General features: G+C 39.7%; 1 protein-coding gene across 2 annotated transcripts; it reads left to right on the top strand.

Moving 5' to 3' along the window:
* Positions 1-1,625: 1,625 nt before the first annotated feature.
* HEMGN (hemogen) lies at positions 1,626-16,651 on the top strand. 2 transcript variants are annotated; one of them, XR_014824493.1, is made up of 4 exons: positions 1,626-1,779; positions 6,645-6,738; positions 11,425-14,759; positions 14,977-16,651. XR_014824493.1 is itself a non-coding variant. In XM_021066449.2 (4 exons), the coding sequence occupies exons 1-4, from the start codon at positions 1,701-1,703 to the stop codon at positions 15,663-15,665; spliced, it is 1,422 nt and encodes a 473-aa protein (XP_020922108.2). In that variant the 5' UTR covers positions 1,626-1,700; the 3' UTR covers positions 15,666-16,651. The 2 variants fall into 2 exon arrangements, 1 of the variants encoding a protein (XP_020922108.2); XM_021066449.2 differs by having other exon boundaries at positions 11,425-12,569; positions 15,562-16,651.
* Positions 16,652-17,092: the final 441 nt, after the last annotated feature.

The following is a 17,092-nucleotide window of genomic DNA, read 5'->3' as shown; positions in this document are numbered from 1 at the left end:
ATTCAATCCCTGGCCCAGGAACTTCCATATGCCATGGTGTGGCCATAAAATTAAAAAAAAAAAAAAAAAAAAAAAAGATGATGATCCATCAGTAAGATGAGCTGCAGGAGTAAGTCAGAAGATTTGGGGCAGGTAAATCCCTCCCCTCCTTGGTTCTCAGTTTCTCTGTATATAAAATACGGGGAGGAACTGGATGGGTTAGGAGTCCCTTCCAATGCTAATGCCATAAGAATCTATGGAAGTAGGAGGCATCTATTCACATTATAAAGATTTCTTCTTATAAAGGATTCCCTTCAGATTTTCTCTGAGTTTCTTTTTTTTTTTTTCTTTTTATGGCCATACCTGCAGCACATGGAAGTTCCTGGGTTAGGGGTCAAATCAGAGCTGTAGCTGTTGGCTTACATCACAGCTTTGGGGCAACACCAGATCCTTACCCCACTGATTGAGCCCAGGGATTGAACCCACATCCTGCTGTTGGGTTCTTAACCTGCTGAGCCACAGCAGGAACTCCTCTGTGTTTCTTTAGTGCATTTAAACTGTGACTTAAGAAAATCTTGTCACTCGATTTTTATTATAACTGATAGCAGCTAACACTTATTAAGCAGGTTGAATATGCTAAGCACATATAAAATGCTTTGCATGCATTATTTGATTCAGTCGTCCCAATTACCTCGTGATCCAAGACTATCCAGCTTGCCTAAGGTGACTGAATTAGAGAATGTGGCAACACTGGAATTCAAACTCTCTTCAATTTAATATTTGACTCCAAACACATTGCTAAGCCTGCATCTCACAGACTGGTTGGCTGTATCAGGAGGTGATCAGCGTTCCTTCCTAAAGTGAACAATCCTAATCCCCAGTGCCTCCTCACCTTCACAAATGGGGTGACAGATTGGAGATAGGAGATTCCTTTGATTTCAGTTTGATTTTTGTGACATAACGTGCTGATATTTTCATTAAGAAATGCTTTTTGACCTTCCTTGGGTAAGTCATAACGGATTCCATTAGTTATCCCGAGTTACTTGTGAATGATCAGGTGAGCAGAAAAGGGTTCAAATTTGCTTTGAATTCCTAATTTAGTTCTTTATTATCTAAGTCTCACAGCAAGACTTTCCATTACTTTGCATAAGATTAAGGTGAAAAAAATACCACATGCAGGAAAACAAGCTTAATTTCACATCTTTGTAATTTTCACATTCACAAGAACTTTGTGAAGTGGGCAGGTCAGGAATTAACCACCCACTTTACAAATGAGGAAAGAGAGTCACACAAAAAAAGGAAGTGACTTATTCAAGGACATTGAGCTGGTCAGGTGCTACATTTGGTATTCTTCCTTTATTCTGCCACCTCTGTATTTGAAAAGAAACATCAGACTTGGGCACTTAACAGACAGAGTCAAATAACTGATGTACCAGCGTCTGTGACATACCAGCCTGTGGCCATGGGACTCCCTGTATAACTAGCCACCACGCTGAAGGATGGGACACAGCACCAGCTGTGCCCCCTGCTCAGACCTGTGCAGTATGATAAAGAAAATAGAAGTAGCCAGCAGCTGTGGTCCAGCTAGATAAAGCTTTTAGGCGGGAAGTCAAGTGACAAGTGAATTCGTGTGTGTGTTTTTAACTGTGAGTTACTTTTGATATTTTAAAAAAGGCTTCTTGTGGAAGTCAGACCAAATAGCAGGAAGGTGTTACAGCAAGATGGATCTAGGAAAAAACCAATCTCACTTGATGCACCATCAGACACCTGATTCTCATCAAGAAGAAAACCATGCTCCAGGTAATAAAAGAGACTTGAAGAGGGAGTGGCTGTTGGGAAGGATTGGGGCTATGATTATTTTCCTCTTTTTATGGATCTAGCAAAAAAGAGGCGTAATTAGGTACATTCATATATTATATGGGAAGAACTGGGGCTATATAACTTTTTGAGGTGACTTCTAGTGCTGATTCTAGTGCAAAGCAGAGAAACATAAGGAAATAATAAATTATTATTATTATTATTATTATTTTGTCTTTTTCTATTTCTTTGGGCCGCTCCCGCGGCATATGGAGGTTCCCAGGCTAGGGGTCGAATCAGAGCTGTAGCCGCCAGCCTACACCAGAGCCACAGCAATGCAGGATCCGAGCCGCGTCTGCAACCTACACCACAGCTCACGGCAACGCCGGATCGTTAACCCACTGAGCAAGGGCAGGGATCGAACCTGCAACCTCATGGTTCCTAGTCAGGTTCGTTAACCACTGTGCCACGATGGGAACTCCAGGAAATAATAAATTATTAATGATATATATAAACGAAAGATAATGAAATTACTCAATACTGGATGGTAAAACAAGGACATGCATGTACTTCTTTGGCAGCAAAAATATGATGTAACTTTTGGAAAGAGATTTGAAAATAGATATCCAAGACTATGGTAGTGTTTAATCTTTTGACGCACTAATCTTAGGCTTTGCATCTTTCCTGTAGCAGCATTTCTGCTGCTTTTGCAGAATCCTAGGCCTTGAGACAGTGATTTAAAGCTTTTTTTACGCCATGAATCTCTTTGGCTTTCTGATGAACCTCTAGATCCCTTCATAGACTAAGTATTTTAAAAACATAAAATTAAATACATAAGTACAAAGCATTTGTGCTTATTAAGATAGTTACCAAAATTAAAAGCTGTGATATAGGACTTCCCCTTGTGGCTCAGCAAGTTAAGAACCTGACTAGTATCCATGAGGATGCGAACTCGATCCCTGGTCTCACTCACTGGATCAAGGATTAAGCATTGCCACAACCTGCAGTATAGGTCGCAGATTCAGCTTGGATCTGCTGTTGCTGTGGCTGTGGTTGTGGCATAGGCTGGCAGCTGCAGCTCTGATTCAACTCCTAGCCTGGGAATTTCCATATGCTGCTGGTGTGGCCCTATACAAACAATATACAAACAAACAAAACCTATGATACAGTATTATATGTGCTTATTTATAGATGCATTAAATAACAAGATCCATTGGTGGATCTAAAAACTGCTATATCAAATCAAATATATCATCTTGAATGATATTTTAAGGTATCTGCAATAACTGTAATGTGGTGTGAAAAAAATCTGTAATTTCTTTTTGTGACACACTGCTAAAACTACTGTGGTTTGTTACCTACATTCATAATCAAAAGAAATGGTGGCGTTCCCATTGTGGCTCAGCAGTTATGAACCTGACTACTATCCATGAGGATGCCAGTTCGATCCCTGGCCCTGCTGAGTGAGTTTAATATTGCTGTGAGCTGTGGTGTAGATTGCAGATGTGGCTTGGATCCCATGTTGCAGTGGCTGTGGCTTAGGCTGGCAGCTGTGGCTACGATTTGATCCCTGGCCTGAGAACTTCCACATGCCATGGGTGCAGCCCTAAAAAGCAAAAAAAAAAAGGTATAATTTTCACCCATCCAAGTCCACCGTTAAGGACCTCTGTCCAAAAAATAAAAGGTGCCATCCATAGTCCAAGGGCATGTTCTGTCTGGGGAGCCCTAATACAAATGTGCAGTAATTCCATAGGCTCTAAGAAGTTTTATATCAAAGATCCAACTTGGGTGGCGACAGAACCTTTCTTTTTTTAAATTTTTATTTTATTTTTTTTTCTTTCTGGCCATCCCTGTGGCATGTGGAAGTTCCAGGTACTAGGGATCAAACCTGAACCACAGCAGCAACCTAAGCCACAGCAGTAAAAATGTGGAATCCTTAATTTTAATTTGCTGCACCACCAGGGAACTCCCTTAATTTTATTTTTTAAAATTGAAGTATAAATCGATTTACAATGTTGTATTAGTTTCAGGTGTACAGCAAAAGAATATACATACACACACACACACACACACACACACACACACACACACACACATATATATTTTCTGATCCTTTCCCCTTATAGGCTGTTACAAAATATTGAGTATACTTCTTTGTGCTATACAGTAGGCCCTTGTTGGTTATCTATTTTTTATGTAGCAGTGGGTATATGTTAATTCCATACTCCTAATTTATCCCTCACCCCTTTCCCCTTTGGTAACCATAAATTTTGTTTTCTATGTCTGTGGGTCTATTTCTGTTTTGTAAATAAGTTCATTTATATCACTTCTTTTATATTTCACATATATAATGACATCATATGATTTTTTTCTTTTGCTTCACTTATATGATAATCTCTAAGTCTGTCCATGTTGCGACAAATGGGATTATTTAATTCTTTTTTATGGCTGAGTAATATTCCATTATATTTACATACCACATTGTCTTTATTCAGTCCTCTGTTGATGGACATTTAGTTTGCTTCTGTGTTTTGGCTATTGTAAATAGTGCTTCAGTGAACATAGAAGTGCATGTATGTTTTTTTTTTTTTTAATTTGAGAGTTAAGTTTTATTTGGGGTGAAATTACGACTTAAGCCCTGGAGACAGCATCTCAGGAAGCCCCGAGAAACTCCCTGTACTTTTCTGAATTATGGTTTTCTCCAGATATATGTCCAGGAGTAGGATTGCAGGATCATATGATAGCTCTGTTTTTAGTTTTTAAGGCAGCTCCACACTGTTTTTCACAGTGGCTACACCAATTTACATTGTGTAGGAGAGTTCCTTTTTTTCCCACATCCTCTCCAGCATTTATTATTTGTAACTTTTTTTTTTTTGTCTTTTCTAGGGCTGCTCCTGCAGCATATGGAGATTCCCAGACTAGGGGTAATCAGAGCCGTAGCCACTAGCCTACGCCAGAGCCACAGCAACGCGGGATCCGAGCCGCGTCTGCAACCTACACACAGCTCACGGCAACACTGGATCCTCGACCCACTGAGCAAGGCCAGGGATCGAACCCACAACTTCATGGTTCCTAGTTGGATTCGTTAATCACTGCGCCACAACGGGAACTCCTATTATTTGTAACTTTTTGATGACGGCCATTCTGACCACTGTGAGATGATACCTCATGGTATTTTTGATTTGTTCTTCTCTAATAATCAGCAATGTGATGAAAAGATGCTTCTATGGGGAATGTCTGTTTAGTTCTTCTATGGAGAAATGTCTATTTAGATCTTTTGCAATAGAACCTTTTTTGATAATAACTTTTAATATTCCAAAGCTTGGAGAAACATCATCCTAAGGGAAAACTCCAAAAGAAAAAAAGCTGTGTGCATGGAATATTTATTACAGTTTGATCTACAATGGCAAAAAAAAAAAAAAATTACTGGCAGCAACCTAAATGTTCAGTATGAATGGAGTGACTGGGTAAATGAGAATACATCAACTTAAGTATCATGTAGTCACTAAAGTTATAATTATGAGGACTAGATGATAGAAAATATTTCTCTTTTTTTGTCTTTTGTCTTTTTGTTGTTGTTGTTGTTGTTGTTGTTGTTGTTGCTATTTCTTGGGCCGCTCCCGCGGCATATGGAGGTTCCCAGGCTAGGGGTTGAATCGGAGCTGTAGCCACCGGCCTACGCCAGAGCCACAGCAATGCGGGATCCGAGCCGCGTCTGCAACCTACACCACAGCTCACGGCAACGCCGGATCGTTAACCCACTGAGCAAGGGCAGGGACCGAACCCGCAACCTCATGGTTCCTAGTCAGATTCGTTAACCACTGCGCAACGACGGGAACTCCCAGAAAATATTTCTGATGTACTAGGTCAATGGATGATAAAGCTGTAGTATGCTATCGGCACAGCCTTGTTTAATATAGGGACTAGATGAATATGAGGAATAAAATGAAAGCAGGTTATAATGTTAAGGATGGCAGAACATGGCTGATTTTTTCTTTTATATTTGCACAATATGTACACTATTTATAAGAAATTAATAGATTGTTAAAACATACTCATGTACAAATACTAACCATTTTATTTTTTTTTTTTTATCTTTTTTGCCTTTTTCTGGGGCCGCTCCCACAGCATATGGAGGCTATTCCATTATATTTATATACCACATTGTCTAATTGGAGCTGTAGCCACCAGCCTACCCCAGAGCCACAGCAACACGAGATCCGAGCCATGTCTGTGACCTACACCACAGCTCACGGCAACGCTGGGTCCTTAACCCACTGAGCAAGACCAGGGATCGAACCTGCAACCTCATGGTTCCTAGTCGGATTCGTTAACCACTGAGCCACAACGGGAATTCCTAACCTTTTCATTTAAAAAAAAAATGTGTACTGGTTGAGGTTTCTTTTGGGAGTTTCCATTATGGCTCAGTGGAAAAGAACCTAACTAGTATCCATGAGGATGTAAGTTCCATCCCTGGCCTTGCTCAGTGGGTTAAGGATCCGGTGTTGCCACAAGCTACAGTGTAGGTCACAGATGTGGCTCAGATCTGGTGTGTCTGTGGCTGTGGTGTAGGCCAGCAGCTGCAGCTCCAATTTGACCCCCTAGTCTAGGAACTTCCATATGCCACAAGTGTGGCCCAAAAAAAAATAAAGAAAGAAAAGAAAAAGTAAAAAGTACTGACTGGATATTCGATCCCAGGCATTCTTCAGAGGCACAAGGATAAATAAGATGCAGTCCTTTCCCTCAAAAGGCTGGAAGAAAAACTTACACCACCAGTATAGGGATTCTGCCACTTTGCTATAGGACTCTTTTATTGTTAATGCCACAGTTCATCACTATCTCCCATAACTTTTACTTTTATTCTACAGAAGTCATTGGAACATGGAGTTTACGAAACAGAGAACAACTCAGAAAAAGAAAAGCTGAAGCACAGGAAAAGCAAACTTTACAATGGCAATTTGGGTATGGTATCGCTGCAAGGGGAAAGGAATAGATATTTATGTAGCATATGCTCTGTGTCAAGTAGTGCTGAGCCCTTTTACACACTTCTATCTTACTAACACTCTCATAAATCAGGAGCTGTTACCTTACTGTACAAAAAAAAAAAAAAAAAAAAAAAAAAAAAAAACAACCCATAAGGAAACCAAGTCTCTGAAGGTTAAATGTCTTGCCTAAAGTCGCACGTCTAGTACAGTGATGGGAACGGAATCTTATCTCTGGTCTTTTTATTTATTTATTGTCTTTTTAGGGCCACACCCGTGGCACATGGAGATTCCCAGCCTAGGGATCGAATCAGAGCTGCAGCTGCCCCGTCTGTGGCCTACACCACAGCTCACAGCAACGCCAGATCCTTAACCCACTGAGTGAGGCCAGGGATTGAACCTGCATCCTCCTGGACGCTAGTCAGATTTGTTTCCACTGAGCCATGACCGGAATTCCTCCCTGGTCTTTTTCAATTAGAGCTCCAGGTGATCAAATTATGGATATCGCAGAGACGTCTGGTATTCAACCAGTCTGGTAATACAACTATAGAATGTATTGGGAGGGAGAGACACCACTGAGAAGACCCTCGAGCTTGTTCTCCAAGCTTTCTATTAGCAAAATTCTTCTTGAATGAGTGTAGTTCACTCTCCATGGAGTAAACCAAAGCACTGTCTAGAAAGGAGTGATGGAAGACTTTGGGAGCTCCTAAATATCCACAGTCAGCTGCATGTAATCTCAGGCAGGTAGTGTAAGAACATGATCATAAATTAGGCAGCATCTAAGTGCATCCATTTAGAATATTACTATGAAAACAGAGGTACTGACTGATTGGAGATAGATAAGTACAGCACCCATCTAAGCCAGGGTTTCTCATGCTCTGGGTGGGAGAGTTCTTTGTGTAGGAGGCTGTCCTGTGCATTGAAAATGTTTAACAGCATTTACATTGTTGCTTTTGTGCATTTTTACCATCCCAGAGGCAGCCTCCAGCCATAGTAAGCTGCCTATCTGGACTATCCAAGTTATTCCTTCTCTGTACCAATTATTGTTTATGTTAGTGTTAACAAGTTGCATAGAAAAAAAAAGCTGCCTAGGATTTGAGTCATTTGTCCTATTTTTTTCCCATAAGCGCTGTCACATTTAGTACATGATTTTGCAGAAAGTGAGGCTTTTTCAGGAATGCATATATGTTATAGCAGAAACTACTGTACTCAGATCCTCTGGCAGGTGGCTCTGTTGAAGAATACCCAATTAGCTCCCCTAATTCCATACTCAGTAAACAACCCTCTGATCATTAGCTGGCTTTCCAAGTACTTGCTACAGAGAGAGTACATTTGTTTGTTAGCTCAAGCCTTGTGACTTTGCATGTCTCACTCTTCATTTAAAATTTGGTCTTTAGGGAGTTCCTGTCGTGGCTCAGCAGTAATGAACCCGACTAGCATCCATGAAGATGAGAGTTTGATCCCTGACCTTGCTCAGTGGGTTAAGGATCCAGTATTGCTGTGAGCTGTGGTGTAGGTCACAGATGTGGCTCGGATCCTGTGTTGCTGTGGCTGTGGTGTAGGCTGGCAGCTGTAGCTCCAATTGGACCCATAGCCTGTGAACTTTCATACGCTGCAGTGTGACCCTAAAGAGAGAAAAAAAAAAGGTCTTTAGGAGTTTCCGTTGTGCCTTAGTAGGTTAAGAACCTGACACTGTCTCCCTGAGGATGCAGGTTCAATCCCTGGCCTCGATCAGTGGGTTAAGGATCCGGTGCTGTCACAAACTGTGATTGTGGATCCAGTTCAGATCTGGTGTTGCTGTGGCTGTGGCCAGAAGCTGCAGCTCTGATTTGACTCCTAGCCTGGGAACTTCCATAAGCCGCAGGTGCGGCCCTAAAAAGAAAAGAAAAAAAATTGGTCTTTAGATTTACACATCAATCTCTTTGAGCTCATTGATGCGCCCTGCACTGATAAATGGAGCTGGTCTCAACAAGCTCAGAGAATTGGCTCACTGTGCTTGTTGAGGTGGGTGGGGGTGGGGAAGAAAGGCTGAAAAAGTCCCTGAAACAGATGAAAGCTTTGTGAGCCTTTTGGTAGCTGGCTGGCCTTATTCTTGTGTCACATCTCTATACGACTGAGGGCTGTTCTCACTGCAACGTACCACACAGTGAAACCTTAGTAGTTCCAGAGAGAAGTAGCAGAGTTTAATAGTTAAGAGCCCAGCTGCTAAAGCCAGATGACTAGATCTGAAGACTGGCTCCCTAGCTTTCTAGACATTTCACCTTAGACAAACTACCCAACCTCTCTGTGCCTCAGTTTTGTCATCTGAAAAATGGATATGATAATATTATCTACCTCATAAGTTGATGTGAAGATTACATAAGAGAACAGAATAAGTAAGTTACTTAAAACACTGCCTGGCACATAGAAAGTACCGTGTGTGTGTGTGTGTGTGTGTGTGTGTGTGTGTGTGTGTGTGTGTGTATTTCCTTTTAATAATTTCTAATACCAATTTCTAAGTACTAATTTCCATTTGGATAATTCATTCATGCAAGTTATTACATGGCTTCCTTACAACAACCACAAAGCTGGGCAGATACTATTAACTTCATTTTACCTGTGAAGAAAGCAAGACATAGAGAGTTTAGGTAACTTGTCCATGATCATATGATCACATAGCTAATAAGTGATAGAGTGTGGATTAAATTTTGGACCACACAGCTTTAATTGTATCTTTTGAAAAACTACCAGGAGGAGCATGGAACATTATATTACTCGGATTCCCTCATATAGAGATCTATATTACAAATTATTTAGGATTTAATTTCTAGGATAATAATAAATGTTTCCTGAAGAATTCATATACATCATCTTGTAAAAGTCTGACAATAAGGGCTTTATAATTTATTTCATTACCTTGGTTACTTGGAATTAAACTTCAAAATGCTGAGGTACCATATCATCATATTTACCATCTGTATCTTTCGATATTTATTTTAACTGTTCTATTATAATATGTACCTTTTAATATTGACTACAGACTAGTTTTGATAAGATAATCTTTTAAAAATTTATTATGGAAATTTTCAAACACCTAAAAGTAGAATAAGGTATACATTTTTCAAGTGTGCAAGGAACTGTGGGCACTGCGGAGGTGTAAAAAACACTGGTTTTTGGCGTTCTCGGCATGGTTCAGCAGTAATGAACCCACCTAGTATCCATGAGGATGTGGGTTCAACCCCTGGCCTCCCTCAGTGGTTTAAGGCTTCATCATTGTTGTGAGCTATGGCGTAGGTCGTAGATGCGGCTCAGACCCAGTGTTGCTGTGGCCATGCTGTAAGCCAGCAGCTCTAGCTCTGATTAGACCCCTAGCCTGGGAACTTTGGTATGCTGGGGGTACAGCCCTAAAAAGACGAAAACAAAACAAAACAAAAAAACACCCCACAACATGCTGGTTTTATCTCCAAAGAATGTCTAGTTTACTGAAAGAAGCAGGGTTTCTCCAGAAATAACTACAGGATGAGGCAGCCTATGTTCTTTGCCTTAAGCATAATCCTTATAATAAATCCTATAGGGCTTGTAAGCAGGAAGAGTATATCAGCCCTGTGGTCTGTTAGAGAAGGCTCACAGGGTGGGTAGCATGGAACAGAATTTCAATAGGTTTAAAATAATGATGAAATACTTATTTTTAGTACCTTTTTCTCCTCCCTGAGTCCATCTGTATTAGCCATCTGTATTTGGTTATATTTGCAGTACCTAACAATTTGTCTTTGGCTGCAATTCCCATGCATATCCTTTCATCTTCTAGATCTTTAACTTTTAGTTCAGAATAGGTATAATACGATGACTCATGCCTTCCTTTCCACAAGCTGCTTTACCTCAAGAAAATACTTTTGCAGCTTTGGACCCGGCTTACAGTACATCTCATTGGGCATGTAGTGTAGCTACTTAGCTTTATTTTACACAAGACTGTGTTAGATCAGCAAGCCATATACATCAGTCACCTTCAGGCTGTACAGTTGAGGAGCAGGACTGTAGCTCTAGAAACACAATCATACTGGTTTACCCAGGGTGAAGAGAAATGAATTCACACAGACTAAACCCAAAGAGACTAATATATAAACCAGAGTTCCAGTCTATTCATTTACAATATCAATGATGCATTTTCCATAACCAAACTTTAAGTATATGCTGTCAAATACACCCCCCCCCACACACACACACACACTATGCTCATCATGAAGGTTCCTGTTAAGTAAGGTATCAAAGACCAAAAGTCTTGGAGTTCCCGTCGTGGCTCAGTGTAAGTGAAACTGACTAGTATCCATGAGAATTCAGGTTTGATCCCTGGCCTAGTTCAGGGGGTTGGGGATCTGGCATTGTGTGAGCTGTGGTGTAGGCCAGCAGCTACAGCTCTGCTTTGACCCCTAGCCTGGGAACCTCCATAAGCCAAGGGCGTGGCCCTAAAAAAAAATAAAAAAGACCAAAAGTCCTGACTGTCATTTCCTCTCCTGACAATTAAGAACATCTAGTACGGCTCCTTCATTTCCCAAACAAGGAGACTGAGGCCCAGGGAGATTAAGTGACTTGTTCACGATTGTGCAACAAGGCAGTGGGACTATGATTTCCAAGAATTTATTTGAATTTTGGAGCCCTGGTGCTGACACTAATTCCAATTTCTCCATAGAGAGAAAAAATACAAACGGCAGAAAACAGGAAAAAGAAGTAAAAGGGGTAGAAAGAAACAAGAAAATACAGAAATGAAGGTGGAGCCTCTGTCACAATTAGAAAATGAAATGATGGAGAAAGTTCAGGCACCTACAGAGAAAGAAACCGAACTACCCAGGAGCGTGACCGAAGCTTTCTTTCTGGCAGCCTCCCCACAAAGAGTTGTGCCTGAGAAACACTCTTCGGAAATAGGTCAAGAAAGCATTATCCATCAGAAAGATTCTTCTGAGTACCAAGAAATAGCGGTACAAAACCACCCTTCTGAAATATGCCAAGAGATGGCTGAATCTGAAGATCTCTCTCCTAAAGTGTGCAAAGAAATAGCTGTATTTCAAGACCATCCTTCCATAATGTGCTGTGACGTGGCTGAACCTGAAGACATCTCTCCTAAAATGTGTCAAGAAACCGCTGCAGCCAAAGCCCTTTCTCCTAAAACATGTGAAGACATAGCTGTCCTGGAAGGATGCTCCCTTGAAGTATACCCCCAACCAGAAGTGCCTAAAGGCTACGTTCTTGAGACACACCAAAAAAGAGCTGAACCTGATAAACACAACTCTGCACCAGGTCAAGGAATAGCTGAGACCGAGAGCTTCGTTCCTAAAACACAAGAAAGAGCTGTGCCTAAAGAGCTTGCTACAAAAACATTCCATGAAACAGTTGAACCTGAACAGGTTTTTCATAAAACATGTCAAGAAATTGCTGTGTATAAAGCCCCCGCTCATAAAACAATCCAAGAAACACCTGCTCCTGAAGAATATCCTCCTGAAATACACCAAGAAACAGCCAAGTCGAAAGAATATCCACCTGAAATATATCAAGAAAAACCTGCATCTAAAGAACATCCACCTGAAATATGTCAAGAAACACCTGGGCCTGAAGAATATTCACCTGAAATATACCAAGAAACACCTGGGCCTGAGGACTGTGCATCTGAAATACACCAAGAAACACCCGGGCCTGAAGACCTCTCTATTAAGACATATAAAGATAAGGAAGTGCCTAAAGAATGCTTTCCAGAATCATACCAAGGAACAGATGGACCCCAAGACCAGGATCCTAAAGCACACCAGGAAGATGCTAAGGATGTTTATACTTTTCCTCGAGGTAGGGGTTGTTTACTGGGGTCAAGTCAGTGACACTGCCACTTATTGGTGTTCCCTGTTCATAATCCAAATAGGTGCATCTCCCTCAAAGTGGTGACTTAGAGCCTTCTTTGACAATCTTGCATTTTCCTGTTATCTCAAGGGATAATAATGTCTATTAATGTCTTTGGATAGTTTCAAGTAAAAAATAGGTTTCATTCAACCAATATCTGTTTGGTACATTTCCATATAATTAAAAGAAAATAATAAGAGTGTATATAGGTTACTCACACATACTATCCATTTTGGAAAGCTTTAGCCGATCAAGATAAATGAACTCCATAGGGAATGAATTGTGTACAAAATATTTTACAGGACAGTTGAATTTAGATTAACAAGAAAGCTTGATGAATAAAATTTTTCTCTCAAAAATTAAAATTTTCCTGGCAAACTAAAGGCAAGTAGATTCATGGTAAAGGTACTGAGGGAGATACAAAGGCATAAAATATGATCCTGTTACTATGGAACTCTTTTTTTTTTGTCTTTTGTCTTTTTAGGGCTGCACCAGGGGCATATGGAGGTTCCCAGGCTGGGGTGGAATCAGAGCTGTAGCTGCCGGCCTATGCCGCAGCCGTAGCAACGCTGGATTTGAGCCTCGTCTGCAACTTACACCACAGCTCACTGCAACGTTGGATCCTTAACCCACTGAGCGAGGCCAGGGATCGAACCCACATCCTCATGGATACTATCAGGGTTCGTTAACCACTGTGCCACGACAGGAACTCCTATGGAACTCATTCTTGTAGAACTTACCAGGTTTACCAAAAATCATTTCTATTTCAATATTTGTTCCTGAAAGGTTTCTCCTCAGCATAGCATTTGGAAAATAATGTGGCCTTTCTCCAGTTTGACTTGTCTCAGGGACATAACTGAGAGCTTGGTTCTCTTTTCACACTACTGTCCTCAGAAGAACTGGGCTGAGTCTGCAGACCATAGCTATCCCCAGGGAACTGTTTTCTAAAGAAACCCCTGTGGTAGCCTATTTTCTCTTTTCCTTAAATATGAGTCCAACAAAACCCTGGGATTAGTTGGGTTCCAAGTACAACAAATTTTGAGGAAATAACCTTTGAAAAATAAATGACAGTAGAAGCAGATGTAGAAAGCAGTGCTTGTGCTTACAAGGGTCTTCTACTGGATAAGCAGCTGTAATCAACACAGTGCCTGGTTCTTTTTTTAAAAATTACTCAATGAGTTTTATTACATTTATAGTTGTACAACAATCATCACAACCCACTTTTATAGCATTTCCGTCCCAAATCCCAGGCGCATCCCACCACTGCCCAGCACCCGGTTCTAAGAGTTCCCTTGTAAATGGCAGCAAGATCAAACAGGCAATTAAATAATGCTTATTTTGTTTTTGGCTTTGTCTTACCAAACAAATGGAAATATCTACTTTTTTCCAGATTAGATAATTATCATACTAATAAATTATAAATGTTCATTATAATAAATTAAAGCATTATATAAGTGATATAAAGTCTTCTACAGTACCATCTCCTATCTCTGATCCTCAGTGTTAAGTTTTTGTTTTGTTTTAATAATTGAGATGGTAGAATACATTCTATTCTATAGCCTACTTTTTTTCACATACAATATATATTGTGGCCATCTTAATGACATCTTTTGTAACAATTGTACAGTATTTTAAGTACAGTAATTAATTCAGTCAATCCCTATAATGATGAACACTTAGGTAACTGCCCAGTTTTACCATTATAACCATGTTCCATGAACATCATTGGAAGTAACATTTATTTAACTAACATTTGGCGCTTTATATCTGCCAGACACCATATGAAACTTTTTGTGTGAATTGCTTTATTCAATGTTAAAAACTCTATTGGATGAAGAATATTATCCCTATTTTATAGATAAGGAAACTAAGGCTGGAGGCTTAAGTTAGTTTGATTATTTCCTTCCGATAAATCCTGGAAGCTGAATTGCTGGGCCAAAGAGTACCAGCATTTAAAGTCTGGATGAATTCTGTCAGACTAGCCTCCAAAAATGTTGTAGCAATTCACAAAAACCAAGAATTTATGTAAGTGCCTGTTTCCCACGCCCTTGCCAACACTGTACATGGTTATGTTTTAGTTACTTGGTGGTGCAGAGGTTAGGGATCCAGCATTGTCACTGCTGTGCTGCTGTGGCTTGGGTTTGATCCCTGGCCCAGGAATTGCTGCAAGCCATGGATGTTGCCAAAACAAGAACAAAAACAAAAACAAAAACCTTTGCCCATCTGCTAGGTTAAAAAAACTAATTGTTTTAATTGCCACTTTTTTGGGTGGTGGGATGACTAATGCTACTAGGCATCTTTTTGTTTTTTGGTTTTTTTTGGCCATGCTCTGGGCATGTGGAAGTTCCTGGGCCAGGGATTGAACCCAAGCCACTACAGTGACAATACTGGATCCTTAGCCCACTGTGCCACAAGGGAACTCCATAGACATCTTTTTATGATGATTATGAATTGGATTTTTTTTCTTTTGAGAATTTCCTGTTTGAAATCCTTGTTCTGTTTTATATTTGGGTTATCTATCTTTTGATTGATTAAAAATCTCTTTAAATAATAGTTATTAAATCTCTACCCTACATATAAATTGTAAATATTCTTCTAGTTGTTGTTTGTGGTTTAACTTTGTTTATAGTAATTTGATCATCTATATGACAGAATTTTAATTTTAGTTTTTAGTTATTCAAACCTATCATGATTTTAGTTCTTAATGATTGACCTGTCCTTCTTTTCCCTTATTGTTTCTGGTCTATGTTCTGCTTAGAAAGGGCTTTATAATCTTAATTATAGCAATAGTCTATTGTTTCTACAACATTTATAGCATTTTAATATTTAAATCTTTAATTCAGCTGAAATTTGTTTTTGTGCAAGATGTGAGACAGAGTTTTTTTTTCTCCAAATGGATAACCAATTGCCCCCATACCATTTATCGTATTTTATTTTGCAGAAATGAAGGAAAAACCCAAAGCAGAAGAACCAGAGATACCAGCAATTCCAAATGTTCCTCAAGAGATGACAGAAAATGACATCTATAGTTATGTTTTGTTTTAACAATGTTCAACCATCATAGTTGTCCAACAAAATACACATCTTAATACATTATTTGTGTGATTTCATCAAAGTGTGGTAGAAATATCTACAATAGTCGTTTAAGTGTTTTTTCCCATATATAGACCATATTTGAAATAGGGAGCTGATGTGTTTTTTCAAGCTTTATCACATAGACAATTTCCTGCTAGTGTGTGTGTGCCTGTGTGTATGTGAATGTATATGTATATTGGGAAGAGGACAGTGGTGGGAACAGACAAAAAAGGGAAAATGGAGGGCTCAACAATTAATTTTTCCCCCTAGGAACAAGCATTTCTTTGATTAAGTCTTTAATTTTATTTTTTTAGGGCCATACCTGAGGCATATGGAAGTTCCCAGGCTAGGGATCAAATTAGAGCTGCAGGTGCCGGCCACAGCCACAGCCATAGCAACACCAGATCCAAGCCACATTTGTGACCTACACTGCAGCTTATGGCAACATCAGATCCTTAACCCACTGAGCAAGGCCAGGGATTGAATTCGCATCCTCATGGATACTCGTCAGGTTCTTAACCCACTGAGCCACAAGGGGAACGCCTCTTTGATTAATTCTTAAGAGCAGGAAAATTATTAAGTCTGAACAATTAAAATTTGGGGAAGTATGTAGTTTTCTTGTAAACTTTGTTTAGTTATTAATGTAGCAATAGCATACAAATTATTTTCCTTTTTACAAATTTTTTGTTAAACTATAGTTGATTTACGGTGTTGTGCCAGTTTGTGCTGTACAACAAAGTGACCCAGTCATGCATGTATTTACACATCAAAATTTTATTCAGGCTTCAGTTGGATTTTTAAGTTATTTTAACAAGTCTTGTCATTCTGGGACTCCTTCAAAGATATTTTGGAGTGATGAATGTTGTTTATTTGTGTATTTGAATTTTGATTTTCTATTTTTACTTTAAATATTGTAATTGGGCAAAATGTACATTAAATCATTATCACAAGTTTAATTGTGTGGACAGCATCATGGTTAGCCTGATGAGGATGAGAAGACCTATAAACCATAGTCCTTGCCTGCTAGGGGTTTAATTTAGTCTCATGGGGGAATTAAACCAGATGAAAATAGTTACAAAAGAAAATAGTAAATGGTAGTGCCATTTGAGTAGAGGATAGAACAGAGGGAATGGTCACTTATTTTGCTGGAGTGACCTGAAAAAAATTATACATGAGTGGAGCCTTGAAAGATGAAGGGGATTTGTATAGCAGGTGAGGATAATTGCATGTGACACAGAGAAGGATGAATTCAAGACATGATGAAGGGAACTGTATGCAATCTACGGTTAATGCAGGGTCCATGTGGAATAGCAAGGCTAGCAAGCTAAAAATTATTATTGTATTGGCATTCCCTCTGGCACAGTGGATTAAGGATCCTGCATTGTCACTGCAGAGGC

This window comes from Sus scrofa, chromosome 1 (assembly GCF_054392235.1).
Source record: "Sus scrofa isolate SSC_HxYL_T2T_F1_AM1 chromosome 1, Sscrofa_HxYL_maternal_Yorkshire_Landrace_v2.0, whole genome shotgun sequence".
NCBI classification, from domain to species: domain Eukaryota; kingdom Metazoa; phylum Chordata; class Mammalia; order Artiodactyla; family Suidae; genus Sus; species Sus scrofa.
Note: the sequence above shows the minus strand (reverse complement) of the source record. Positions and strands in the feature narration are given on the sequence as shown.